Source organism: Phasianus colchicus, chromosome 11 (assembly GCF_987193195.1).
Source record: "Phasianus colchicus chromosome 11, bPhaCol1.hap1.1, whole genome shotgun sequence".
NCBI lineage: Eukaryota > Metazoa > Chordata > Aves > Galliformes > Phasianidae > Phasianus > Phasianus colchicus.
The window spans coordinates 6,589,508-6,616,849 of record NC_143446.1 but is presented as its reverse complement, the minus strand read 5'-3'; the positions used below and the strand labels follow the sequence as shown (position 1 = coordinate 6,616,849).

At 36.9% G+C, this 27,342-nt stretch overlaps 1 protein-coding gene across 6 annotated transcripts in view; it reads right to left on the bottom strand.

Moving 5' to 3' along the window:
- Nucleotides 1-27,342, bottom strand: part of HDAC11 (histone deacetylase 11) — an 80,081-nt gene that overhangs the window by 33,810 nt on the left and 18,929 nt on the right. For 3 of the 6 annotated variants that reach the window (XM_090148120.1, XM_031608682.2, XM_031608678.2), the window contains exons 1-10: nt 26,506-26,803; nt 25,598-25,746; nt 22,467-22,567; nt 15,562-15,678; nt 12,270-12,312; nt 10,678-10,754; nt 8,964-9,026; nt 6,768-6,864; nt 5,477-5,655; nt 2,938-3,111 (exon numbers count right to left, since the gene is read on the bottom strand). In XM_090148120.1, coding sequence (XP_090004246.1) covers nt 2,947-3,111; nt 5,477-5,655; nt 6,768-6,864; nt 8,964-9,026; nt 10,678-10,754; nt 12,270-12,312; nt 15,562-15,678; nt 22,467-22,567; nt 25,598-25,746; nt 26,506-26,717 — 1,203 coding nt within the window. In that variant the 5' untranslated portion in view covers nt 26,718-26,803 and the 3' untranslated portion in view covers nt 2,938-2,946. Of the gene's footprint in view, nt 1-2,937; nt 3,112-5,476; nt 5,656-6,767; nt 6,865-8,963; nt 9,027-10,677; nt 10,755-12,269; nt 12,313-15,561; nt 15,679-22,466; nt 22,568-25,597; nt 25,747-26,106; nt 26,321-26,344; nt 26,364-26,505; nt 26,804-27,342 lie in introns of those variants that run through there. The other 3 variants (XM_090148122.1, XM_031608687.2, XM_090148121.1) reach the window with 3 other exon arrangements.

Sequence of the window (27,342 nt, the reverse complement as noted above, 5' to 3'; positions counted from 1 at the left end):
ATACTGGTAAGCAGCTTTCTCCAGCAGCAGGGAAAGGTCAGGTTTCAGAACCATCAGGTTCTTCAAGCTGCAAGGGGTAGGGGATCTGTGTGTCCAAACAGCTATTATTCATTGTAGAATGTCCCTGCCCTGCACACGATATGCTGACTACCAATCCATAGCATTATCGTAGCTGACAACAGCATTTCTCAAATTCTTCCTTGTATTTATGACAGAAGTCTGGGACTTCAGAATCCAGGGTGTTAAAAAAAGAAATCAGAAATCCAAACAAACAAACAAAAAAACACATTCAAGTTGAAAGAGATTGATATTACCATATCTAAAATGCAGTCACTGTGAGACTATTAAGGCACAGCATTTTTAACACCAACTTCTACACTGTATACTGACTGTAAAACAGAGAGGTGAGGGGATGGGGGTCAAATTAACCAGGCCAACTGTTAGATCAGAGACCACAGCATCAACTCCTCAGGTTTTTCAACACATTTCACATGTTGCTGACTGAAAAAAGAGTTCCTTTGTACTATAAGCTTTTGGACTCATCTATTCTTAATTACAGAATCTGAGTCAAAACCAATATCTCATTAGGAAAGATGACCAACCAGCCTTTCTTCAGGATAAGTATATATACATCGTTATATGTTAAGGCAGCAGTTCTGAAATGTTCCCATAACAGGGAGGAACATTTATAGTCAAAAATGCAATTAAAAAAAAAAAAAAAAACACAAGCAAAAACAAGAAGAAAACCCCAGATGAAAAGAAGTCACACATCTTTTCCCAGCATCATCTGCTACTATTCAGCTTTCCAGCAGCCAGTTCTGATGGTTGCAGGTAACTGCAGATGTTTCCATGACAAAGTGTTTGGTGCACCTTGTCTATTGGTAATGAGATTTGATATGAATCATAATGTACTAAGTTTAAATTCAACTTAAAAGTTGTGTCACTTCTAGAACGCAATATAGAATTAGAAAGCAACTTTAACACCTTATGATGATCTTATGATTCTTTTAGTATTTATAGACATAACTCCAATTTCACTTGAGAGGCCAACATGGTAACTGCAAGAGAAGCCCTCCACTGTTGACAAACACTGTACTGCTCATCCTTGAGAAATGCTGCAGTTTCAGCTACATTTTAACTGCCAAAAAAAGCACCTTTTTTAATAAAGTGTTTCATGCAAAATATTTACAGACAAAATAAGTGAAAAGCAAAGTCGCCACCAGTATTCAACGTTTTAATCTTTACTGAGTTAAAATAAAACAAACAAGTTAACACAAACAGAATATGCACTATTACAGCATTTTAGTTCATAGAAATTTCATTTATAATTTTATAAAAATTATATGAAAGAATACCAACATCTTTCAGTAACACAGACAGTATAGAAAAAATAAATCTCAACATTAGTTGTACTCTGACCACCTATGAGTAAGAAGTTTAAAAGTGCCTTTTGACAATGGTGTTGCAAATCAAGATTAGTGCAATATGCCAAATCTGGTCTAAAGCAGCTATTTATAGCAATTGTGCAAATTCCAACCATTAATAAACATCATAAATTTAAAAGTGACATTACTGAGGTAAGTATTCAATCAGAATGAAACGTTCCTTAAATAGCTTACACACCAATTCTACTACATGGAAAACATCAGGGTCCCTTCACAGAAAGGCTCAAACCTGAACATAAGATCAGTGAATAGTTGGAAATTAAGAAAGCTCTTGCCAAATATACAGTTTAGTACATTTAAGATCCAATGCTACAAACAGTAGTTAATGCATAATGTACCAACAAAAATAAACATTACAGTCAATGCATCAAAAATTTGCATCTGAATGCACTATTCTGTTCTCATATTGTAACCTCCTAGAACCTCCCATATAAGGTTATTACATTAGCTTATTATAGAAGTTTCACAGTCTTTTATGAACAAACATGAACAATCTGGTTACCAACTATGACTGTAGCTATGACTATCAGTAATCTTCAAGCAAGTGAAAAACAGGACTAGCTGGAAAAAAAATTGAGATTTACTCTTCAATGCTTATATATGACAAGCTAGTGATAAAAATTATTTCGTATTTCTACATGACATTCTCTGCAACAGTTCTCAGAACACTACAGTTAGGTTTAATTTTCTAGTAAGTCAGAGTAAACAAACTACGATGCATAGTAACTACTGCCTTTAAATGCAGGCCTCATTTCAAGAGAGGCAAACACCGCACTTATTGCTGATCCCTTACTGCCCACCTGCATACAAAGCCAAAGACATTTCATATTCTATTTTCAGTGTATTTAAAAGCAGAATCTACATCACTGTAGTAAATAGGAATAAAATATACATTAACAAATGTTCATCCTAATAGGCTATGGCTTAAAAGCCAAGCAACTGAACTGTTCTCCATATTATTGCACTTGAGTGTTAAACTGACAGTAGAAGACTGCACAGAACTGCTATAACAACCTTTAAAAAAGCAATAAATATAATGCAGTATCTAAGAATAATACCAATCAATTTAGTGCAGATTACTCCAGCCACTGTCTGAACCATACCACCAAATGGGCCTGGGAAAGTCCAACCACACTGTTCTTTCAACATAGTGGACAATCTGCGACAATAGGAAGCAATTAAAGCTTTCTACAGTAACCCTATAAACTGAAATAAGGTACTCTTGAGTACATGTAAATTAGCACAAAAGGATTTGTTGCCTTTGCTCTAGACAGCTTCAGTAGTTAAACACAGTTAATCTGCAACTGTGTGTTGTACATACTAGGTTATTTTACAGGCAAGCTCAGTCCTTTGTGAATTTCTTATATTAACCCTGATGACATGGAAACTTCCTGCTCCTAAAATGCTAAATTTAAGGAAAAAAACTTACTAACCATTACTGCAGTGATAAATTGATTAAGTCTGTTACAGAGCCCCTAATCATCTGTTCTACCTTGGGTTTTCAGCTCCACTGGTTGTCAATAAGCCCCAGGTTGTGCAAGTTGAGGATAGAATCAGCAATAATCCGGGCAGTCCTCTTCTGGTAGCCTCCAGATGTCACCATCAAAATTGGGATTCCACGGCTTCTGGCAGCCTTAAACACAACTTCATCTCTCTTCACAATTCCCTGCATGTTTACAACAGTTAGAAAAAACTGAAGTGATACAATATGGTATTTAATTCTAACAGACTTAGTCTTTGGATTTGTAGTACAGGATGCTTAACAAGTAATTCAACCTGATATTTTGTATTAGGAACACAATTATTTTAAAAGCCTTGTTAGAGACATTACATGTATAAGCCTTTAAAAACAACAAGAAAAACAGCAAATCCAAAATCTTTGTCTTAGTTTTAGAGGACACAACAGACTGAAGTTGCTTATTATAAATTCTTATAAGAATTCTTGCTTGTGAGATATTCGGAAGTTAAAAAAAATTGTCCACAAACAAATGGAAAAGAAAACTCAAAAACGTAGCTGAAAAATATTTTGCAAAACCATGAAATATAGATGTTTTTAGTTTGATATGACTCTGTAAAAGAACAATGGGCGCAAACACTAACAAATGAAAATCAAGACACAGAAAACTAAAGAATTACATCAGGAACAGATCCCACAAAGAAGTAACAGAATTACAGAATGAGCTGTAGGTCTCTGGGGAGCAATCAGCAGATGCAGAAAATGCTATCCTGAAGGAGAATTGGAAGCAGTCACTACTCATGGGAACAGAACTGCCTCAGCAAATCCTCCAAAATCTCTAGTGGGTGCTGAGAAAAACAGACATGGGTTTACTCCCAGCTTCTGCATGTTACTAGAAAAGAACATACAAAAAATGACTAAAGCCTACTACACTTGCAATTCAGAAATGATGCTAGAGAGATACTTGCTGCACATTAAACTTCCTGACTATAGTGTGGAGGCACATTTTGAGTACAATTAACACTGTAGCGAGACTTTAAAACAAAAAACAGCATCCACAACTGAAAACTGGACTATTTAGCCTTGAAGAGATGAACTATCTATGCTCAATGTCTTCAGTTTTGGCAGTTTCACTAGGCTAGGATTTGTAACTTGGTGAAACACATTAATCATTCCTAAACTAACAAGATCAGAAAGAAAAGAAACTCTGCCCTCAGTTCAGAAACTTTTCTCCATCAGATGTCTGAAACAGCAGTCACACAAAGAAATGGCACACACTGTCTTTTACCTCTTCTCATAAAGATGGAGGGAAAGAAAGGTGAGATGATTTTAGTGACATTTTATATAAACAGCAACCAACTGGCTGCAATAACTCACTGTTCTTGACAATTAACATATGGCAGAAAAAAAAATTGAAAAGGCACATCAGTGTCTTTCATTTATCACTTGATGGCAGTTTCCTCTCCAAACCTCTTCCCTTTCTCAGAGGAGCTTTTACACAATCAAACGAAAACCTGGAAATTCCAACCAGCTCCCAAATCCTTTTACCCCAGACTCATTAAGGTATCTGGAGGCAATCAGAAAGCAAAAACAGACACCTTGTTGATGGAGACAATGAGAATGAGGAACTGCATCAGAAAGGCAACAGAAACTAACAAGAAACTAGAGCTTTGTGGAAGACTGAGAACTAAAGTGCTGAAAAACAGAACATACTGAGTGATGGCTCCTTTAGGAAGGATTCCAAGAGCGCACAAATCAAGAAAGCATTTTCTTCCTGTACTGAACTGGTAGACAAAGAAAGAGAATCAAATGTGAAAACAGGACAAGGAACTGAGGAACTGTCAGGGAAAGAATCATCAAAAAAAGAAGAGGAAATGTGAGAGCTATAGAATTTCATATTTTGAGAAAAGCTTATCTGTTATGATATTGAGAAGGTGAAAACCTCTATTCAGCTATACAGGCCAAATGAAAATTTAGATCTGAAACTAAGCCAGGGAGAAAAGCTAAGCTGAACAAGGAAGTGATAATTCTATAAAAAAGAATGGAGAAAGTGGAAAAAAATCTCTTCGTTTGTTAAGAATAACAAATAGGCTGCAAAAGACTGCTATATATGGGAGACATCAAAAGAGACATTTAAAATAGACAGAAGTGCTACAGAGGAAATTAAGTGTTAAGATACATACCAAGGGCAAGTGACAAAAACATCAAGTGGACTGTATGAGGGGCAAAGGAAACAAACAGAACTAGACACAAGAGAATGATCATACAGGGAAAAAACAAAGTGCAGTGTGATACATACATCTGTCTGAACACTATCTGCATATTCAGTAAGGGTATATTTTAGAGAGAAAGTGAATGATACTTAAACAGGCACATGAAGAAACAGTCAGGAAACAAAGAATAAAAAACATACAGTGAGCAATGGATGCATATTTATAACAAAAATGCTTTGGTTTACTGTGAAGTACATTCCTGACCTTCATCTAACAAACTGCCACAAGCAATTCACTCTTCGCACCAACTCCAGTATTTGGTAAATAATGAAAGTCTCAACGTATTTTAGTGTTATACAAACCTGAGGTGAAATAGCAAGTCCTCCCAATGGATCGCCATCCAGAATATCAGTTCCAGCGTTGTAAACAATAATGTCAGGTTTTAATTCATTTAATGCTCCTTCCACATGAGTATGTACCTTCTGAAGGTACTCTGTGTCCTCTGTACCCCACTCTAACTCCACCTTCCGTTTTATGGCACCTGGAACGTTTGTGTTATTGAACAAAGTAAATGCAGTGCATTTTCACAAATTCTTCAGTTAAAGAACAGTTTTTAAATATTTGTTTTTGTATCAAATGTAAGCACAGTGACCTTGAAAAAAATTCCACTGAAGACAATTCAATGCAGGGGAAAAAAATCTCCCTAAATCACAAATGCAAAACATTGATGAAAAACAACTTATCTACAAGACCATTCACCAATCAGCAAAGAAAAAGAATAAATTTAAGATGTAACCTAAGTAAAGCATAATGAAAAGGGAACACCAAATTGTTACTGCAGAGAAAAAGAAATCCACAATATAAACATCACTAAGATATTAAGATGTTTTACTTTTATCTCAACACTAAAAATGTAACAGTAAGATCATGAATTTACATGAATTGCTTCACGTATAACAAGATTTAGCTTTGCCCCAAGCATTTTCAATTTAATGTTCTTACCCTGTAATCCTACCAGAAGGAGCAAATATCTATTCTTAATTTAAATCAAATTATTGGAATCACTTATAATAAAGCATTAAAAATAGAAAAGAAGTGTTGGAAAGGTGGTAGAAAGAAATCGAGGGTTATAAAGCCTAGTTTTGTCTGCTTTTAAGCAGTTATGCTTAACTCTAGATCAAATTATATCAGAGTTGTTTCAAGATCTGACTTCCACCTCAGCATAACCTATGCCTTAACTTAAGGGACTTGGAGCCCTAAATTCTAAGCATGGATTCAGCACACAGCATGCATGAATAAATCTAACACACATTTATTGCCTAGTGAGTGCTGAGTATTGCTTTTTTAATACTTTCCTTGTTCAACATCAGTGAAACAAAGGTATGCTCATGCTTCTCCCCCTGCCCAGTCTAACCAATACCCACAGCTTGCATTCAGTGTAGAAATGAAGGAAGCCACTTCATTCTCAAAGCAAGGCAAAACACTACAGAATCAACACTATTTTGACATGTAGCAAAATCATTCTAAGTATTATGTTCTATGTGAAGTAAAGAAAAGATAACATCGTTGCAAGAAAACTTATCAGTAAATGAAAAAGTTATTAAAAAATAGCCATTCTTTCACATTTGGAATATGAACTTCAATTATACTTACGTTTAGCAAATCCATCTCCTGGATAGATATATCTATTGTACACATCCATGATATATACTCTATGATCATTCATGAAGTCCCTCTCATGGCCATTTCCCTGGAGGAAGTTTAGAGTTAGTTCTTTCTAGCACACTCACACAGGACCATAATCTGCAGATTCTAACATAATAAAGACTACCAAGACTATTTAAAACTCCCTTACTTATGGCCTCGAAGGCTATTTTCAGGTATACTGTGGGCTTCGACAGTATGAGTCTGAAGACCGCAGGTATTAACAAAAAGTCATCATCCTACTATCTCTGCGAAGGTAATTACAAGGTATTTTTTCCTCTTGTATGTGAAATAAGAAGTGAAAATTAGAAGATAATTGCTTTCAGCAGCATCACAAACGCAATGTGGCCAAGATCGCAAAACAGGAACATTTTTATACAATTGGAAAGATAACTTTCAATACTTAGAATAGAATTCTGCTGCAAGGATACTTACATCCTTGTATAAGAATAAAATAGTAGACTGCAGTTCTCCTGATTACTCAAGTCTTGGTGAGATAAGTAGCCATTGGAAACATTACAAACACTAAATACGCAGCATGATAGTTCAACTTTTTAATGTTTGACACCACAAATTCCCTACAAAGATGTGTCAGGTGAAAAGGTAGATGCTCAAAAGAAAACAGACTCTGAATACTTCTTCCTTTCCCCATCTCTGAATAGTATTCTTTTCTCTCTCGTGTAGACTTGTTTCAACTGGTACAATTATCCTTTCACAGTAATCACCAAGATAATTTCATCTAAATCAGTGTATCATAAAGAACCCATTCCCTCACTCTCAATATATTCATTAGAATGATTTCATTTAAACTAGAAACAGAATTCCAGATATGTCCTCAATACTTCAGAATTTATGTTCATTTTGTAATCTTCCCCAGCAAGTACTTAAACTATATTTCTGTCATGACTTCCTCCACGGGAAACAAAACAAGAAAAACAAACACAGAAACAATAGGCTAAAGCTAGTCAATACAAGCAACAAAGGGAACAGGATACTACAATACTTCATATTTCTTTAGGCTAAAATATGGCAATGCCTACTTACTTCTTCAGCACATTTGGTCCAAAGAAACATTACTGATATAAATCTAGGAATACAAGAGCCTCTGGGTAAACCATTTTCTTATAAACAGTAAAACTCAAACACACCAAGAACTGGGACACTCACAGGATGAGAATGTCTCCACACTTAAAAAGCATCTGCTGAGCTAGTACTCCACACACCTCCTACTTCCCAAGGAAAGACAACTACAGAAAGGGGCAATTTAGCATGCTGGCTGAGGTCACAGGCTTGACAGCTGAATATAAAACTGCATTCCAAGAGATCTTTTAAAAGAAAAAAATGAACAAAAATTTAACACCAAACAAACAAACAAAAGACAAAACCAAAGTCATCCACACCTTGATGGAAATACCCAGACAGAATGGGAAACACAAAGCATCTTTCTGCTGCGTAAGATACGCCTTTGCTTTTTGGCAATTTTAGGATACCTTAACTTGCAGAAAAGAGAACTGATAGAAGATGGAACACTTCTGGAGCTATTAGGCTTCCTCTCTGCGACGGTTTATTCACAAAAATCTTCAATGCTTTAGATTGAATGTAATTTTAGTATTTTTAGAAAAGCAGCTAATGTGCTATTTCCTTCCTTTGAGGATTTATTTTGGAAATCCTCCTGAAGATGAGACTTATTCTCAGTATCCACAGAAATCACTCTACCAGGGAATAGAGATGCATTATTTACTTCATTAGCTTGAAGCCAATCTTTCTATTGTAACACTGAAGGTCAAATTCACCTCCTGAGAAGGCTGCTGCAATGACCAGGCAGCTGAACCAACTGTCATTTCCTTGTAAGAGATTTTACTTTCTTCTGGGAACCTGAACTACTTCTCAGACTATTCAATTCAAAAATATTTTTGTATCTAACCACATGATGGAGCTGCAACTCAGTTTAATTTTATTGAACTGGCTTAACAGCCCATTGGAACATAAAATAATAAAAACAACTAAAATATTATCAGCTTTTACCACCTACGATAACTTGGGATCCCATGAGTTAATATTTCATATTACTGCTACAGAAAGATGGTCTGTATCACACATTTGTACTTCTAACAAAACAGTACTGAATAGAACAAAATTACTTACCTGGTGAGCATCCAGATCAATAATTGTGGCTTTAGACACCCCTGGTACTCTTTCAAATAAGAACTAGAGGGGAAAACAAACAAAAAGTAGAGTCAGCTATGAAATCAGGTGATAGATTAACTGAAGGCTTGAAGCTTGCACAGTGTATTATTCATTCAGTTTTAACATCGTGCATGTCATTTTATTCACCAAATAAAGGGCTGAATTCAAAATGTATGATTATATAAGAAAAATCTATACATATCCATCATATGAAATGCAAAAAACATTCATTTCACAGTCATCTGTGCAGGTATCTATCTACCTACCTGTAGAAGAGTTTGGTGAAGAGAGGGAAGAAAATTATTTTTACTCATTCTTCCCCCCAGAATGTACCAGGCTCAAAGTAAGATGAAGGACATATCTTACAGCATCACACACTAATTTGCAAAACAGACTTCGCAAATAAGGCTTCAGCTCAATGGCACTGAATAACATAGGAGAGCCAGGATAAGAAGGGCTGTTGTAGTAGTGCTGGCTCTGCATAAGCACAAGTGGCAAGTCTCCACATCCCACTCCAGCCAGGCACAGGACAGGTCCAGCTAGGGATTATAAAGCTGATCGTGGCACTGGTGCTGTCAGAGACAGCAAGAGCAATGACTATGTGTTGGGGCAGAGTGAAGCAAGAGCTTCATGGACCCTGAAATGGTGAGCAGCTTGTTTCCTAAGACATAAATGATAGCACAAGTAAGGCTTAACAGCAGGAAGGGAGAAATACTCCACTGATGGAATCCAGCTCTATAAAACTCATCACAGCAGGGGCTGTATGCATTACAGTCACTTTTTAGGCTAGTAAGATAATTCATCTGTTATTCCACGTCTGCAAATAAAAAACATACTTTTCTAATTCTTTGGGTCTTACAACTTTGCCAAATTACTATTTTAATACGCCATAAAAAATGTAAAGGTTTTGTGTCAACTGTTACCTGTTATAATTTCTCAATCTGTATTTTAATGATAGAGAAAACACTGTGGATTGCTTTCTGCAAATTACAGCATACAGAAATTAGGGTGTTCTGTCATTTAGTGTGCTGCAATCATTAGGTCTTTTTTATGTTTTGATTATTACTGATATTTTATATTCTAGTATACAAATACACCACAGGGCACTTGTTAGATATAAGCTCTAATTGCAGAAAGCTCCTGCTTCAGCCTTTCAACAGCTGAGGAGCACATGTATTCATTCAAATTCAGTGATTATCTTGGACACATTCACATTTTTATTCATGAATTTGAGCCACTCTGAGGACTGCATAGAGCAGCCTGATTTGAAGAAAAGATTTCTGTCTCTATGTAAGTCTCCATTATAAGCACCAAAAACTCACATGGAATTTGCAGGTTCAACTGCAAGACTGGGATAGTTATCAGTGCAGATACTACAAGACAATCTGTTTTAGCTTGCTTTTTTTTTTCCTCCAAGAATATATTATTAATGCAAGTAGAGCAGTTTGTATTTCCATTCATAATTTTGACCCTGTATCTCTTTCCTTCCACTTAATAGCTGCTTATGCACTGTGCTCTGTAGCATTAAATATTGCATCATTTTCCTATTCCTACTCATCTCTAAAACACTTTATTTTTTCTGACTATGAGGTAAGTTAGTACTTATGAACTTCTGGAACATTTTTCCATTTGCACAAATAGTAGAAAATACTCTCAAAATGGTATTTCTTACCTTAATAGCCAGTGTGATATCAGCATATGCACAAAATCCTCCACCTTTGTCACTTGAACAATGATGAAAACCACCTCCTAAGCATAAAAATTTGGAAGGGGTAAAAAACTACATACCAGGGAACTTTTATAATCTTTACTAAGAGTTAGGTCACATCAGGCATTTTTTTTCCCCTTTGTATCTAATCTAGAGCTGCCAATCCCTCACCTACCAACCCTAAACATCTCATAGGGTTCCTGTACGCATCAGGCCACCAGTGCAGAGGACCAGCAGATGCTCAGTTTGAAAGCAACTGTCATCTAGCAGCAGAGAAGTACATACACACAGTGTGGTGCCTACATGACCAAGCACACTGCTTTGAAAGTTCACCTCCTCCCAGAAGTGCCAGAGTTGCACTTGGATCATATATCCCCAGGCAGCACATCCTAACAAAGTCAGTTAACACGTCCTTTGCATTTGCCTGCTATGCTCAAAGTGCCTTTTACATGCTGAACATTGGGTCAAAAACAACAAAACCACAAACTATGGCCTTATTATTTGCACATCATTGTCTTTTGCTGACAGACCAGAAGAATATTTTAAGAACAGATCTGTAAAGCAAACATGCACTTTTTTTATAACAACAACAAGAAATACTTGGACGTCCCAAACCATTAAAACTATACTAACCCAAAAGAGTTTAAGAAACCCACTACAAATATCTAGGCAAGAAATTTAACCCTAGTTTATACATCAATAAATCACAGGATTTTTTAAAGATGTGCTTAACTTTTAGTACTGGATATTTACTTTATAGATAATACTTTAAAATATCATTTGCTAAAGGAGAAGGAGAAAAAAAGCTTCACATTACACGTATTATACAGCAAGTCTTCCTTCCACTGGGAGCTTATTTAAAACAAAACAAACTGGAATGTTGCACAGATAACACTATGCAAGATTTATTGCGTTCAGAAATATCAAGAAGTATTTGTAAGATATAATGGAAAATCTTAGAACTGATGGGCACCAAAAATGACAAACTATTAGTTCAGTAGCTTACTGGTTTTGCATCACTATTTTGACATGAGCAAGGGTGCAGATTTATATTATTCTTCTTCAATCAAGCCTTTTTCAGGCAGAACCACACAGCCAAAAGTAGACCAACAGGTATAGTCCAACTGTACAGCATGTCAACCAATCTCCTGGTCTGGTGTTATATGTATACAGCATGGCTAACAAGACCTATTCAAACTTCTGCATAATTTAAAGAAATATTTTACTGAAATATTTGCATATACTCTGGACACCTTTTTCCTCATTTCATTCTCACTACTACAATCCACACACAGCGTATAAATATCATATCTTTACCTGGTTATTTTCTTCCTATCAACAAATATTTTATTTAGTTATAAAACTGCAACAAGGATGACAGTGGATAAGAGAGCAAATCCAGGATTTAGTCCTCTTTTTTTTCCATTTAAAGTTTATTTTAGTTAAACACAATCCAGTCACTTTATTATAAACAGAATATACATCATACTGAATGAAAATAATGACTTTAAAAACACATTAAGTATCATTTAATACAAATTTCCATTTGTACTCACCCACATTGATTGCCCAGCCTCTATCAACAGCAAGTTTTCCTGCCTGAAGGAAATGACAATAAGAACTTGATGAATGAATGAGGCAACCACTGAGTGCTCCCACCCCAAACGCAGCTCTTGGCATTCTAATGCACCCACTGCATTTGCAGCTGCTTTACTAATGGAAGTCATTCTGAATCAGATCTTTCAATACAAGCCATACAAAACTATATGCAGTAAAATTAGTAGAAAAAAATATTTGATTTCACATCTGTATTTTACTCTCCTGCAGTTGAGCAGATTTTGAACTAACCGGGCTTTGTGGAGATGAACACTGACCCCTAGCAGACAAATGGTAAACTGAGGGTACAAGTACTGGTAGGAATAAAAGTGAGCAGAAATCTTCCAATACTCTTCCTTCTTGTGTAAGAAATAGGAAGAACTTCAGCTCAAAATTCTGAAAATACTGATTAACATAGCCTCAGCTGTGGGTGGGAACAGAAAAATGCCAAGCATTAAGTGTCCTGTGTTGTTTCTTTAAATAATGTAACATGCACAATATAAATGTGATCAATTTTTGCCTTCTGATAACAAATGAAATCTGTGCCTGTTACTCCCCTATAAACTCAAATGACATTGAAGAAACGAAAAGTACTTACAGAAAAAAGATACGTGGGGCTAAAGTGTTAACATTTAATTGGAAAAAAAAAAGTTGTTCTGGCCAGCAGGACTCAAGGAAGTGCTTAACTGCAATATTCCTTAAAGCCATATTAAAAAAAAAGTATTTTTATATATTTTATTTTTAAAAAATCACATATATTAATATAAAATATAGCATATATTTGTGTAATCACATATTCTATATGTGATAAGATATATAGTACATCATGTCATATATACATATATAATCATACATATGATTTTAAAAAAGCAGCCAATCCTCTGCTGAATTAAATAATGAGCCTGAAATAAAACTCAGCAACAAGAGGTACTTTTCACTTTCCAAGAACTTATACACCTTCTTACATCTCCAGAATGACAAACCAAAATTCCTATTGGAAACAATAAGATAAATCCATCATGCTTCTAAAGATTAGGCGAACAAAAGGGGTTAAAGGAAAATAATTTGAGTCCTAACATTTTGTTACGCACCTTGGCATCAAGTGCATCTAGGAATCACAAACAGATTGCTCAATATGTTCATAACTATACAAAAACCCACTTGGTACTGCCTACAGAAGGCTTATTCCCTATTGACAGCATTCCTATATACGTGCAAACAGTCAGGAGAAGATGTTTTACTACGCACAATTCTGGTTACTGCTGATACAGCACTTCTTGAGGAGACTCTCATGGCTCTACTGATTTCTTCTGAGATTAAAGAATTTCCAAAAGTAGCATCAAGATACCGTAGACGTGCAAACAGATGCTTAACATTTAACATTGTGATTTCATCCTTTAAGTTAAAATAATTTTGTTTTCCTAAGTAATTCCCATATAAATTATGCTGTTACACAATGTTACTTAATAAATATACATAAGCATATATTTTTGGCAACTGTGATGCAAATTCTTGTGTAATTCACAGCATGACCATTAAGCTTTGGAATCTAAGAAAGTATATAGCACTAAAGCTTCCAGTTATTTTTACAGATCCAGCAGCTAGACAGGATACACATTTAACAAAGTACTAAAATACTGAAAGAAAATGCCATTTTTCCTGATCAAGACATTGAGTTGTTATACCATTGAAGATGTAAATACAACAGAAAAGCTAAGTATTTCATTCCGCTCTTATCTGATCCTAACTGGCTTTCTACAATCATTTCACATAGAAAAAAAACAAAGAAGACTCAAAAATAATGCTGCCCCAAGTCTGTCTCATATAATCTTGTCATGTACTTGGAAAACTGTTTCATCAAGGTCTTAGGTTCTCTCACATTACTTCCTCAGGTCAGACCGTGACATTCCACATTTTGATAGACAAAAGGCACAGCACACTCTTATGCAGTACTCAGAGAAGAGCTCTCCTTTTTTTTAATATCCTTAACAAATTCTTCATACATTCATGAAGGCACCCACTTAAAAATAGGAAATCTCAATTCCAGTGTACAGTTAACTTGCTAAGTACCTATATTACTTTTGAGAGAAATGGGAAGTTACCTAGTAGGCTACTTCTGAAAATAATGTCATTTCTTTGTCATTCTATTATGGCTTCCCAGTCTTGCTCACTTTAAACATCTAGTGGTTGCAATAAATCATACATTTATATTTGATATAAACATACTGAGAGGTTTGCCAACCCGCAGAACAATGTTCTTCAATAATTGCCTTCAAATGAATATAAAAGAAGCAATATCTGCTTCTATTCTTTTCACATGCATCTACTCTAACAGCTTCCTTCAGAAAGAGTAGCTAAAATGTAGTGAAGATCCATTTGTATCATAACCCTAAGGATTTCAGATAGGATTCTTTCTTTCCATTTATGTAATTGTGACAGTTATCCACAAAAAGATTGGTACTGTTACCACCTTATCACAGTCAAGGAATGAATAAAGGGAAGAAAGGATCCCATTAGTTAGTGGTTCACTAATGTGAAGGCATATTTTCCTCAATATGTCCATGGCTACAGATATAAACTGCTTTCTTTCCACATCTTCAACATCTCTCATGGAAGTTTCTCAGGCAAAATTAGAAGCGTGGCGACTTGCACATCTCTCTTCCTCACAGCACTCATTTAACTGATCAGAAAACAATCCTGTCAAGGTGAAACAGGCTGTATTCTCACTTCAGCTGAGCTGCTTATGCAGCATCTACAATTGAACAAATGAACTTTCATTATCCAAATTAGACACAAAGTATTAAAAAAAAAAAAATCACATCACCACACTCATCTTTAAGATACGAACACTTAATACCAAAAGTAGCCAAACTACAGCCATGTGGTAAATACGTGCTTTAAAGTATCTTCTATTCTATTAATTTCACAACTATTCATTCCTAGAAATTGCTTGTATTTGAACATAGTTACAAATTGTGCAGTTCTTGCATTTGCCATAATTCCTGTCATCTCTCATTCCCTGCACAGGCTGCCCCTTACTGCTCCTTTTGCTTCTGGAAATTGCAGACAATAAAAATCAGGTTCATCCTTCATCTCTTTATTTGCTAAGTGCCAGACTTTGCTCGTGTTTAGGTCTGTACACTAACTTGCTTTCCTCAACAGGACTTTGGGATTTGAGGCTTTAAGTTACAAAAAGCATTACAACTCACAGATCTGTATAAATACAGTCAAAGCAAATCAAGAACACCTTACCATTATTGTTCCTCCTGTCTGGGTTCGCAGAGGTTTCAAAACTTTTCTCTGAACAAGGAAGTTGGGAAGAAAGAGGACTGGTGGAATTTCTGTGATTGTAGCCACAACGAATGACCACTAGGAGGGGAAAAAAGTTACAATTAACATAGCCTGTCTTAATGACGTCCTTTAGGTCTCTCATCAATTGCTATTCACTGAAAAGGAACCCATAAGGCCTTAGCAAGATTTTTGGTTTGCTTTTTTTTTTTTTTTTCTTCAGAGGAAGGTGACCACAACAGTGTTTTTTTGGCAACCTCCAAATAGTTTTTTTCTATTACATTGTTAACAATTGAAAATTTCAATTAATCACCACCACCATTTTTCTCCATACTTTAATATCCAGTGGTACCAAGTCAAGAATTTTTCAGCCAGGCAGTATTTAACAAAAGAAAAGCTACGTTCCTGGAGCTGGGGAAAAGAATCATCAAATGTCTTTCAGCAGAATTAATAGCCACCTACAGTTAATAAATTGTGCAATTCTAAAATACTTCCCGTGTCAATTCAATAGAATATACCAAGGAGAAAGGAAAAAAAACAAAACCAAACAACTTGACTAAGATGTTCAAATACTTACGTGCACACAGTGCAAATTTTTGCATGGAGAATCAATTAAAGTTTGTTAAGCATATTAAAACACTTCTAAAACATGTTTCAAGGAAACATTTTGTTAAAAAGTCATATCATCAAGAACGTGACTGGAAGGTCAGAACAAATATTTGCAGTATGTAAATGCTTTCAATGGAAAAAAGCCAACAAACAAAAGATTGCTTCAGAGAACTAATGACATTGCTACCAGTGATAAAACTTCTAAATATACTTCACAGCCAAAGTCACAAGTAAGTTTGTACCTTTTCAATCAATACTAAGACATTCAAGTACTGAGAACTGGAAGTTTTGAACCCTGTACAAATATTTCAAATAGATCCTGTTTTCTTCAACATTAACAAATATAGACACGCTACATTCTGCAGGCTAGCTGCTGGTCAGCAAATGAGAGGATAAATAATTGGCCAATTTTGATGAAAATAGACTAAATGCCAACCTCGGGGTATTCTGGTATTCAGTAAGTTACTGTGACTTCATAGATATCATTTTAACTGGTGAGTACAACTTGTGTTTTGTTTTTGGGGAGGCACTGGTATTATCATCATCTGCACAGGCACTGCTTTCTCAACAATTCATTTTTATATTACCATAAGTCAACATACAAATGCATTTATTATTATTCACTAATTACAGTATCTGCTCTTAGTCACTAAGAAGGCACTTTATTTTCTAATAACTTGAAAAAATCCTTCGGCAAGATATTTTAGCTTTAAAATAAGCACAACGTAGCAAACTAGATTAAATCTCAGCGTTCTGCAATGGAATTGCAAGGGATTACAATTGGATAAAGTGTTTTTTTCTTCTCAAATGACAAGCTTGCCACAAAATTTAAACACTTAAAACACTCAATCTTAAAACAAAAAATAATAATAATCCCAGTGGGAAGAAGCAGGAATAATAAGTACTCAAGTCAACAAGTATTTTCCTGCAGGTTTTCAAGTGACTGCAAGAAATCCATACATAGTGCAAGCGAGCAAGAAGTAAAGCTGCTTATTCAAAGTTAAGGATATTTACAAGAACAGTTCCCAGTCCAAAGACATTCACTGTCTTGAATTTAGCCTTTGGCCATAAGGAAAGTTTTGGGATTCAAGAATACAGCTGATGACATTAATGGTTCTCAAAAAAAAACCCCCCACCGCAGAATTTAAGAAATGTATTTCCTCAAACTGTGGGCATTCTTGCTAGTTTCTTCATCATGCTAATTTTACTTTCTAACACTATCCAGAATAAATTCTCAGATATATATACACTTGAAAGGGAACTTGAAAGAAATTGGTTTTCAGTAATTGTACATTTTATGTCACAAAAATTAGAAAAGATTTTGAATAGATAAGGACATCAATTTTGCTTTCCATGCTGTCAGTTACCTGCAATAATGTAAATCTTCGCATTAATGATTATTAGCTTCCTTTGATTCGGAACCAACTCTTCAAACATTAATTTTAAAAATCACTCCTTTTTGCTTTCAAATTGTATATTATAGAAGAGTATGAAATGCTGTTTCTTTTGGTAGATATTTGCTTTCACTTCGCCATCAATTCACTGATTCCCTACTAATCTAGTAAATATGTAATTATACAACCAATTAAAACTGGGCCTGCATTCAGGAAGAAGTAATAATCACACAAACACTATTCAATGTTACTTCACTTCCTCTTCTCAACTATCAACTCAATTTAACTTATTTTCCTTATTTAATTATTAGTGATTATTTACCTTCCTGTGCTTCAGATAAGCAGTTGTATGTACAAATTTAGGACTCAAAAAATCACTCATTTTCCTTAAAAGGAGTAAAGCAGCCAGGTTAACCCTTCACTGCTCTATTTTCCTTCAACTCCTCCTCTTCCCAAAATAAGTACTAAGTCAGCATCACTCAGACAAACTGCATGTAATAGTCTAAGTGAAATGTAACACACCCCAAACCTAAACAAATTTAAGAGTTTTTAACTGCCCCTGTTTAAACTCAGACTCCATATTTCACAACAAGGTTCTACAAGAATATCCCCGTTAAGTGTATAATTAGCATCAGTGCATACTCCCTAACTCTAAAAACCTCTATTCTTAAGAAAGATAAAGAAAATTCCAAGTTATTTGAATATGTAGCAGTAACTACTCAAGCACTAAAAGTTAGCATGCAAATTACTAGGATGATAAAGCTAAAATAGTTGTTTTATGTTGATCTTTCTGGACAAACAACACACATAAACCAAAACCAACCTCTGATGCACTTTCTTGCATCACATTCACTGCATTCCAGTAACTCAAAACAACCAATAACACATCATTAAAAGCATTGTTCTGTAAAACGCTTAACATTTAAACTGTGTTTGAATCTTTTCTAAGTTGTGGAGCAGCTCTCAGCTTCATGGGAGAATTCACAGATCCAACACCAAGCACCTAACATGACTTTAATTCAGAAGCTTGCTGGGGACAACACTGTGTCACCTTTGCTGGATAAAGAAAATATGTTTTTAACCCAAATTAACAAAACCAAAAGACTAAGCAGCTTGCCATTTTTATAAAAGTTCCCAGGTTGATGTGTGAACACACCAGTATCACAGTAATAAGATACTGCACTGATAAAACCTTATGGTGTCCAGGGGCTACTCCCAAGAAAGGCAAGCTGCCAAACCTCATCATTTTGTGTATCACTCTCCCAACTGAAGAGTTAGATGGTGAAGAGAAACAACTCACTGTACACCAAATGTTACTTTCTCCTTTTAAAAGGAGAATTGTTGTTTTAGCTGCAAAGAATGCTCTACTGAGTCTGCAGATCAGTGAACGTACTGAAACCTGTCAAATACTGCTCCCTCTAACCAAGTCCTCTTGTGCAGTGTTTTATCCAAACATATTCAGCTACCATTATGCTTAAAGCAACATTTATATTACTTTACCTAACACACCAATGTTTGCATGAAAAATCAGGTGAAAACAAATGCATTTGATCTGATGATTTTTTTTTAAATCAATGTTTTACAGAAAACAATCACCAGCCTTCACAAGGTTATCACCAAATCACATCTGAAAACAATAACCAAGGAAAAGGTGTGCTGGAGGAAATAGAGAGTAGATAGAGTAAGAACTGCAAGAACTGAGAAACTGGACAAAAGAATTTTAAAGATCTAAGAAGGTTCTCTTTTTATCCAAATCAAAACCACACATTTTCAGCTGCCAAGTTACCTACAGTGGACTGAGGCAAAGCACAGAGCTCAAAATTCATTTTGTGTTGTTTTCTTGAATACCACAAATAGCGAGAAGTATCACAGGCTGAACTGTTTTACGATGCTGTCTAACCAGCTTTCATTTCCAAGCACACTGCCAACACCACCAGGTGACAAACAGACATGCACCTCTTGTCCCAAAGCAGATTCACTCACATGACAGGGTGAGAGTCAAAGCACACAAGCACTTGACCACTAGAAAACACTCACTGTGATCAGAAGGTCAGAGCCCAGCAGGCTCATGCAAAATTCTTTCTGAAGGACTGATGTACTTCTTCAAAAAGTGACATACTTGTCCTTGAGGTTACATATTGATCTTGTACAAACCCAGACTTCTAAGCAATTTTATTTGCTGTTGATTTGTTTTACAAAACATATCCACTTTTCACTAGGTATAAATACTCACATTTCTAAGAAAATGATTTTTTCTTAAAAATAAACCTACACCATTTGCAAATATATAAAAACAGATTAAAACATGCGAGTTTGCTTGACTGATGACCTGTTTCAGATCTGTTCCAGAAAAACACATCTTGCATTTGGCTGACAACAAACACTGTCCGTATCACTTGCATTTCAGTATTCACTCACATTCTAAAACTCCTGATAGATCAAAAAGTTTCAAGTATAAGACTTACAAGGTCTGAAGATAGGTTTAACCTCATTGCCTAATCCCTTCCACAATCTCAGGACACTGATATAAGTTAAATCCATTATTTTACCTAACAGTGGAACAAGAGGAGGAGCAGGGAAGTACAACTAGCTGATTATCCAAAGTCTAATCACTACCTTATGGACCTAAGTTCATGAAATAGTATTGAGGGAGAAGTAACCTCAATTCGAAATACGAAATTTTGTTGTAAGAATTGTTCATGTTACCTTAAGCAGGCAACCAGGGGCAATCTTCCTCCTAAGGGAGAATTGACTGACAGTATTCTTTGATCTACTTTGCACTTAACATTTTGTTTCTCTACAACCAACTCCCAGCCCATCCCTAGGACAGCTTCTTCAGTTGCAACTGAGATATCGCACACCATCTCCCCTTGCAAGTGTTTCATGCTGAAATTTTAAATGAGGAGTACTCCAATGATTCATTATTTTAAGAGATCCAGATGTTCCCCGAATGCAGGCATCTTTGTAATCTTCAGGAGGTGATAACATAAAACTATATCATTTATTGGTAAATCTGTATTTGTCTGTATTAAAAAAAATAGCACAGTGGACTTTACATAAGGCAGCAAACAGGAAACCCTGGGCCATTTCATGTAAACAAATATTGCTAAATAAGTGAACACTTATCTTTGCTGCTTAGTAAGAGTTTGTTGACAAGACCAATATGCTATCTTCTAATTGCTACAGCTGTAGGAACTGTGGTCTCAAATAAAGGGGAACAAGAGAGATAGAATTAAGAACATCTGAAAGTATAAGACCATATTGGTTTTGAACACCAGGAAACAAGTTATCAGCCAATTTTCAGTGAAGAGATCCTACCAGTACTAAAAATACTACTGTATTTCAAACTGAGCTACGCATATTACATTCTGCTTCAAAGAGGTGACTCAGTAAAAAGAGGTAGGTGGTTCAATGAAATTAAGAGCTCAATATCAAGAATAGCAGCAATATGATCAAATCTAATGATGTATGAAATTACAAATAACTTCATAGCTATGAATGAAGAGGCCTAAGTGAACACTGCAAAGGAATAAAGCAGAAGAAGTCAGATAAATCAAAGATTCTTTACACAAAAAAAACCATCAACACTTCACAAATAACAACACAAGTGATTTTACACTGTAGAAGGGCAAAGATGATTCAAAATAACTTATACTGAATTACAAAATGTAAGATTATTTTTGTAGCAATTAGACAGATCAACACAATGGGAAAGGCATTACAACAGAGATGTGATGATGGAAGGAAGGCACAATAGAAAGGTGCTATAAAGGAAGGGAAGAAGATTGCTCACCCGTATCAGAATATTCCAGGTTCACAGGGGAAAGCTTTACCAAGGAGCAATCTCCAGGAGGAGATCCTTCCCCAGTAGGCATCAGCCCTTCAATGAGGTCTAAGAGAGGTGCAGCCAGGCTCCACCTTTTCCTGTCACACAGCTGAACTGCCTTCACCTGTGCTCCCAAGGCTGACCAGGTTCTTTCCCCAGGTGCTCAATCAGTGGTTTAGGCCAGGACTCAACAGTTCTCAGACAATTTTTACAACAAATCTCTTCCCTCCAAGTAGAGAGCTGCCAAATAAAAGCAATCTTAACTGCTACCACTCAATTCCCTTTGTGGATGACTATATTTTCAAAACTGAAGATCTCTTATGTTTTACAGTTGAAGCATTCATTTGTTAAACTTGCATTTATGTAGAAATAGCCAATGAATGCTCTTTGTTCTTCGTGAATATATAATCCTGTAGAGCTGCTATTGTAAGCCTTCTTACACACACAGCATACAAGATTATGCCCTTTGTAGACCTTTCAACTCTCTATGATACAGGCAGTCTTTAGGTACAACTCTACTTCTTTCTTCTCTACCCCTCAGGCTGATGATAGAATTCCTGCATGGATGCTCTTCTAAGATTATATAAGCTTCAAATCCATACAGCAAACCTTACATTAAAGAGGAAATATTGCATAACAATCGATTTCAGGGTTCTTCTACACGATTTCAATTTCAGAACCATACTTCATTACAGCAAAACAGAACACATTTAAAACCAAAATCTTGATGATACCAATTTCACCAATTTCTTGATGAAAACATTATTTGCATCTCGAACATTATTATTTTCCTTATGTTCATTAAACTTCACTGAAACATGCCTATGTAAGATGGTAGACTCTCCCATTCCCCTCTTACACTTTGGCTTGTCTAATATTTCCATTATTCTCTCTCAGTATTCACAATGACAACGCTGAATTCAAAATTTGTCACTGCTCTGTAAAACTTCATTCTATACTGAATCAAGTGGAATATCTGCTGCACTTGGTACTAATTCTAGACACTTTGTTTGAAAAACATATTAGTTTAAGTACAGCACCTTCAATTTATTAAGGTAGCGCCTTGTGTGAACAACCAAAAGATCTTCATCCGTAGCCTCCCGTGCTTGCACAATCAAGTCATCTCCAATTAGTTTTTCTTCTGAAACAACAGGAGAAAAATTATAATTGTCATTGTATGCCATATTGCATTCCCATATTCCACCTGGTCAAAGAAACTGCTTTGAGCTTAATTCCTACATCTGTAATGGAAATCACTGCAACCATTGTTGCTTACTCAGTATTTGTAAGTTTGCCAAATACATACTTTCTACACATATAAGCTCCTAAATAAGAGGTTATCAATTTTTTTTCAGATAGTTTTCATAGTGTATTCATGGTAACCTCATGTTTCAACTAAAAGAAAATCAGGTAGCAACCGAGAATGGACAGGCAAGAAAACTTACAAGGCTCCTTATAGTCTAAGATTTGATATGCTTGATATGTTGATATGTTCATACCAATAAATACTCCTTTAATATGATTTAAAAAAAATCTACAGTTGATAATAGTATCAAATACTCTAAATTAGAATGGTGCACACAAAATCAAGACTAAAAACAATTCAATTACTTGGATGTTTATGGACATGAACACTTACTGTTAATTCTGCTATTTCTGTCACGTCCTTACCTTCATTTAATTTCAAGAAATACCAATGAACAGCTATTAATTCTTTCCTTTAGAGAGCAAGAGATAGTTTATTTTAAAACTATTTTTAAAGGAGTAACTTACAAAGTATCACTCCAAGATTTCTGTATGCCAACAGCGCGAATGTTTACATCTGGATAAACTTGCCAGAAAGTTCCAGTCTGTGTTGACTAAAAAAGTCAAGTAGTGCAGAAAAACAATGTTGCTTTGCATAGGATCACTACAAATAACAAATACCAGGCATCAATGCTGATTTTCCCAGACAAGTTTTAATATTTAATTGCTGCAGGGCTGCAGATTTCCAAGACTAGACCTTTTCTTCAATTTTAAACTTGGCGGAAGGGAACAACTCAAATGGAAAAGATTTTGTTCTTAGTGTTATACGAGCACAGCACCTGCAACAATATTTATTTTGGCAAGCTTACATTTCCCTGGACTGCACTTGAGAAGCATTTCATTCACTCACATCAGACATAAAGCCAACATACTAACAGCTTCATTCTTGAAGAAAGTAAGCGTATGAGGATTTTCACTGGTGATTTTTCTAGAGGATAATAGGAAACAGCACCGATCAGGTGTTCCCTGGAGTTGCTATAGAGCCAGAGAAAAACAGGAATGTCACAAGGTACCCTGTGGCTTTTCTCTTTTACAGTGAAAAAAGGGCAAAATGTTTGGGAAAAATGGTTTTCTGTGAAAGATGAGAGTGAAGAGTATACATTTCACACAGAAAAGAACTGGAAAAGGGGAAGGAGCAAACAAAGGCAAAGGTTCTGAATAAGAAAATGGTCGTGGAATCCAAGGCTCTGATAGTAAAGACCATTAGAGGTCACAAATAGAGGTAATAAATGGTTATAAGTCATTTAACCCCAGTTAAATGAATACAAGGGAGCCTAGAGTAGGAAGGGCAACATTTTACTGAGAAAGATCATCAGCTGAAGAAGTCATTAGGTCCACATGAGCCGCAAAGGCCTGCCTCTTGAACAGCCTTTGTTTTGGCAAGGGGTTTTTTTTGTTGTTTTTTTTGTTTTTTTTTCCCCCTTCCAACTTGATGAGAAAACTCAAATTTTAGATAAAGGCTTTAAAGGCTCTGACCCTAATCTTAGTCCTTATGCTTGCATTTCCTTGAGGTATTTGTCTACATTTTTAGATTTATTTAAGAAGCAATAATGAGCATCAACACAAAGTTCTTGCCGCCAGAGGGATTTCAAAGCTCCCCCAGAGATATTATCAAAGTAGTATCATGAGGTTGACAAAGATTTAGATAGGTTGCACTGGTATTTCACACTGAAGAGTGCCATTTGCCAGCAGACTGCCTGCAATCTCATGAGTAACTACATTACAGCCTGAAGCAAGGCAGTCATCAACTGCCTGGTTTCCCAAGCCAGGCAGAACGTCTCCTTCCTTGTTACACCACATGTAAAAGCGATGGAAGCACACTGGCTAGAGAAAAGTTCATGGTACTCCCACACTGTGCTGTAAACTTGCAGTTAATGCAGGAAGGATTCTCCATTTGTTGCCAGAAAACTGAAGTCTGCATTTCATTTTAGATCCAGGCGTAGTCCTCACAAAGAAAGAAACTGGAATTGCAAATAGCATCTGTCTTCAAGAGGAAACTTAATGGAAATATTCTCATAGACTTGTACATACACTGCAAGAAAACGCAAGAATCACCACAACTCTGTTGAATATCAAAACACAGCACTGTGCTATGCACATACGGCACCTGACTCAGGCTGTGCTTTGAGTCAAGACCCTGGTGCTCACTTCAGAGGTGAAAATAGTTCTCATCCTACATGCACCTTTCTTGTAAAGGTCAAGCAATGAAATTCTGCACAGTTCAGGCTTGTCTTCAAACCCCAAAGCCCAGAAATATTTTAAGATTGTCTAACACATTGCTATGCTCATGTTTCTCCATAATCCTTTTTATCAGCCTTGTAAAGTTCTAGGCCAGAATGAAATTCACCAAGCTGGTCACTCTGACTAGCATTATTCATGCCGCTGGGAAGAGCAAGTTGTTTAATGAGCTTGAATTTTCAATCACATTTCACGAGTTTCACTCTGCACAGGCACCATGACTGAGACAATTCTGGGCTTTGTTCAGTGGAGCAAGCAAGAACCGACATTTCCAAAGGACTGTGAAATAAACCTTTGTATTAAAAAGCCCTGGTGTAGGATGCTTGCTCTAACAATTTCATCTGTTTAATGTGCAACATCTTCAAAAAAGTACAATACAGCATTCAACCCACCTCACAAATTCTGCCATCAATTTAACTTCTTGAGATTTAAGTCTGCAAATATTTAAACATATTAAAGTACTTCAGTGTTTAAATTGCATATCTAAGGTCTATACAAGGAGCAATAATGACATACAGTTATTATTACACTGGCAGTTATTAGCACAAATCTGCATTAATAACATTGGTTCATTCAAATGTTGGTCTAAGTGGTATCTTCTCTTTTTTTTTTTTTTTTTTTTTTTTACCTTTCAAAAAGTTGATTACTTTTCCCCATTTCCCTGCATCAAATGGATGTAGTTTCTCCAGTCCCATGAATGTGATGTTGTAGTCTGGAGAATACACGATAGGCCAGCAAGTTGGTGGAACACCTTCATATAACTCAGTTCTGTGAGGCCTTGAAAAGCGAAAGCCAAACTAATTACCATTTTTAGCCAATTGCTTATGCACCTGAATATTTTTCACGGAATTCCCAAGCTACAAGTTCTTAGCAATCACAGCTTTACGTCAGGAATAGCTCCTGAGGATGCCATTTCCCATCGTTACACATAGGAGCACCTGTTTGCTGCTTTGCAGCTCTTCATACACAACTCACTTCCCAGCAGCACAGTCAAAACACTTAAATTAACCAGTAAGGAGAAAAAGAAAGGCAGAAAAGAAAGGAAAGGCAGAAAAGAAAGGAAAGGCAGAAAAGAAAGGAAAGGCAGAAAAGAAAGGAAAGGCAGAAAAGAAAGTACTGCCAGTGAATTATGCATACACAGTTCACTGCAGACATGAATTACTGGAAACATCTACTTCTCTCTCATAGCCTTCCAAGTTCATCAAGCTCTGCCTCAGAACATAACTTCAACCAGAGATGTTTCCAGTCTCACGTGCAAACACTTTCGGACAGGACACACACGCAGTCAGGCGCGGTGCTCCCACCTGCACAGCGTTCACCTGTGAGAGAACCCGCCCCGACCGCAGGAGCCGGGAGGACGGGACGCAGCCCTTACCCTCGCCGGCTCACGGCTCCTCCCCTCCCGCCGCCAGGCCCCGAAGCCGAGCAGGCCTCCGCCGGGCCCGCGCGCGGCCCACCCCTCAGAGCCGCCCGCCGCCGGCACGGCCCCGCCACGGCGCCGGGCTCGGCCCCCCCGCAGCCCCCGCCCGTACTCACATCCCCGCGCCGGGCCGGGGCGCGCCGCGAGGCCGCGCAGGGGAAGGGTCGCCCCGCGGCCCGGCACAGCCAGCCCCAGGGCCCGCCCGCCGCGGGCGGAGACAAAGAGGGGCCGGGCCCGGGAGGGCGGGGCGGAGGGCGGCTTCGGGAAGGCGGGAGAGCGGGCTGGCGCGGTGGGCCTTCTCGCCTGCCTGGACGCACGCAAACTGCATCCCTTATGCAATTGCACGGCTAAGCCAGCGGCACCGTGACGAGAAACTGCCCATCGATAGCAGCGGTACCCGCCAGGCACACAGAAACGCTCAGGAGGCGCACGGCCCCTGTGTGAAAGCTGCAAACATCTCGCCTTTCTAAATCTGCCAGCTTCGGCTGGCCTTCATTTTGATGGATGCCTGGATGTCACCTCAGCACTTACGGAGCAGCAGGAGACCATCATTTCAACAAAACATGCCATCCCTTTGACGCTATCTTTTAATTAACGTGTTTTGTTCCAGCCCTTTGTGCGTGTGCCTCAATGTTAGTTCAGCAGAGCCACCTTTTCCTCTTTGTAAACCACCTAATGCTGGATGCTTAATTAGAGTTCTAGTGTTGTTTGGTTCATTAGTTCCAAATATGTTATTTCATTTCCATTTAACTCCTAAGCTTAAATTAAAAAACACATTTGCAGACTGGTTTCCTCGTTTGTTGGTGTGGTAAATTGTTGTTCAGGTGCATTCCGCCATTTAGCAGTCATATCTAAACTGTGACACCCACACTTCTCAAAATGGAACGTTGACTCAACCATTAATATTTTCACCCAAACATCAAATGAAAGAACCTTCTGGGTGCTGGCTCGTG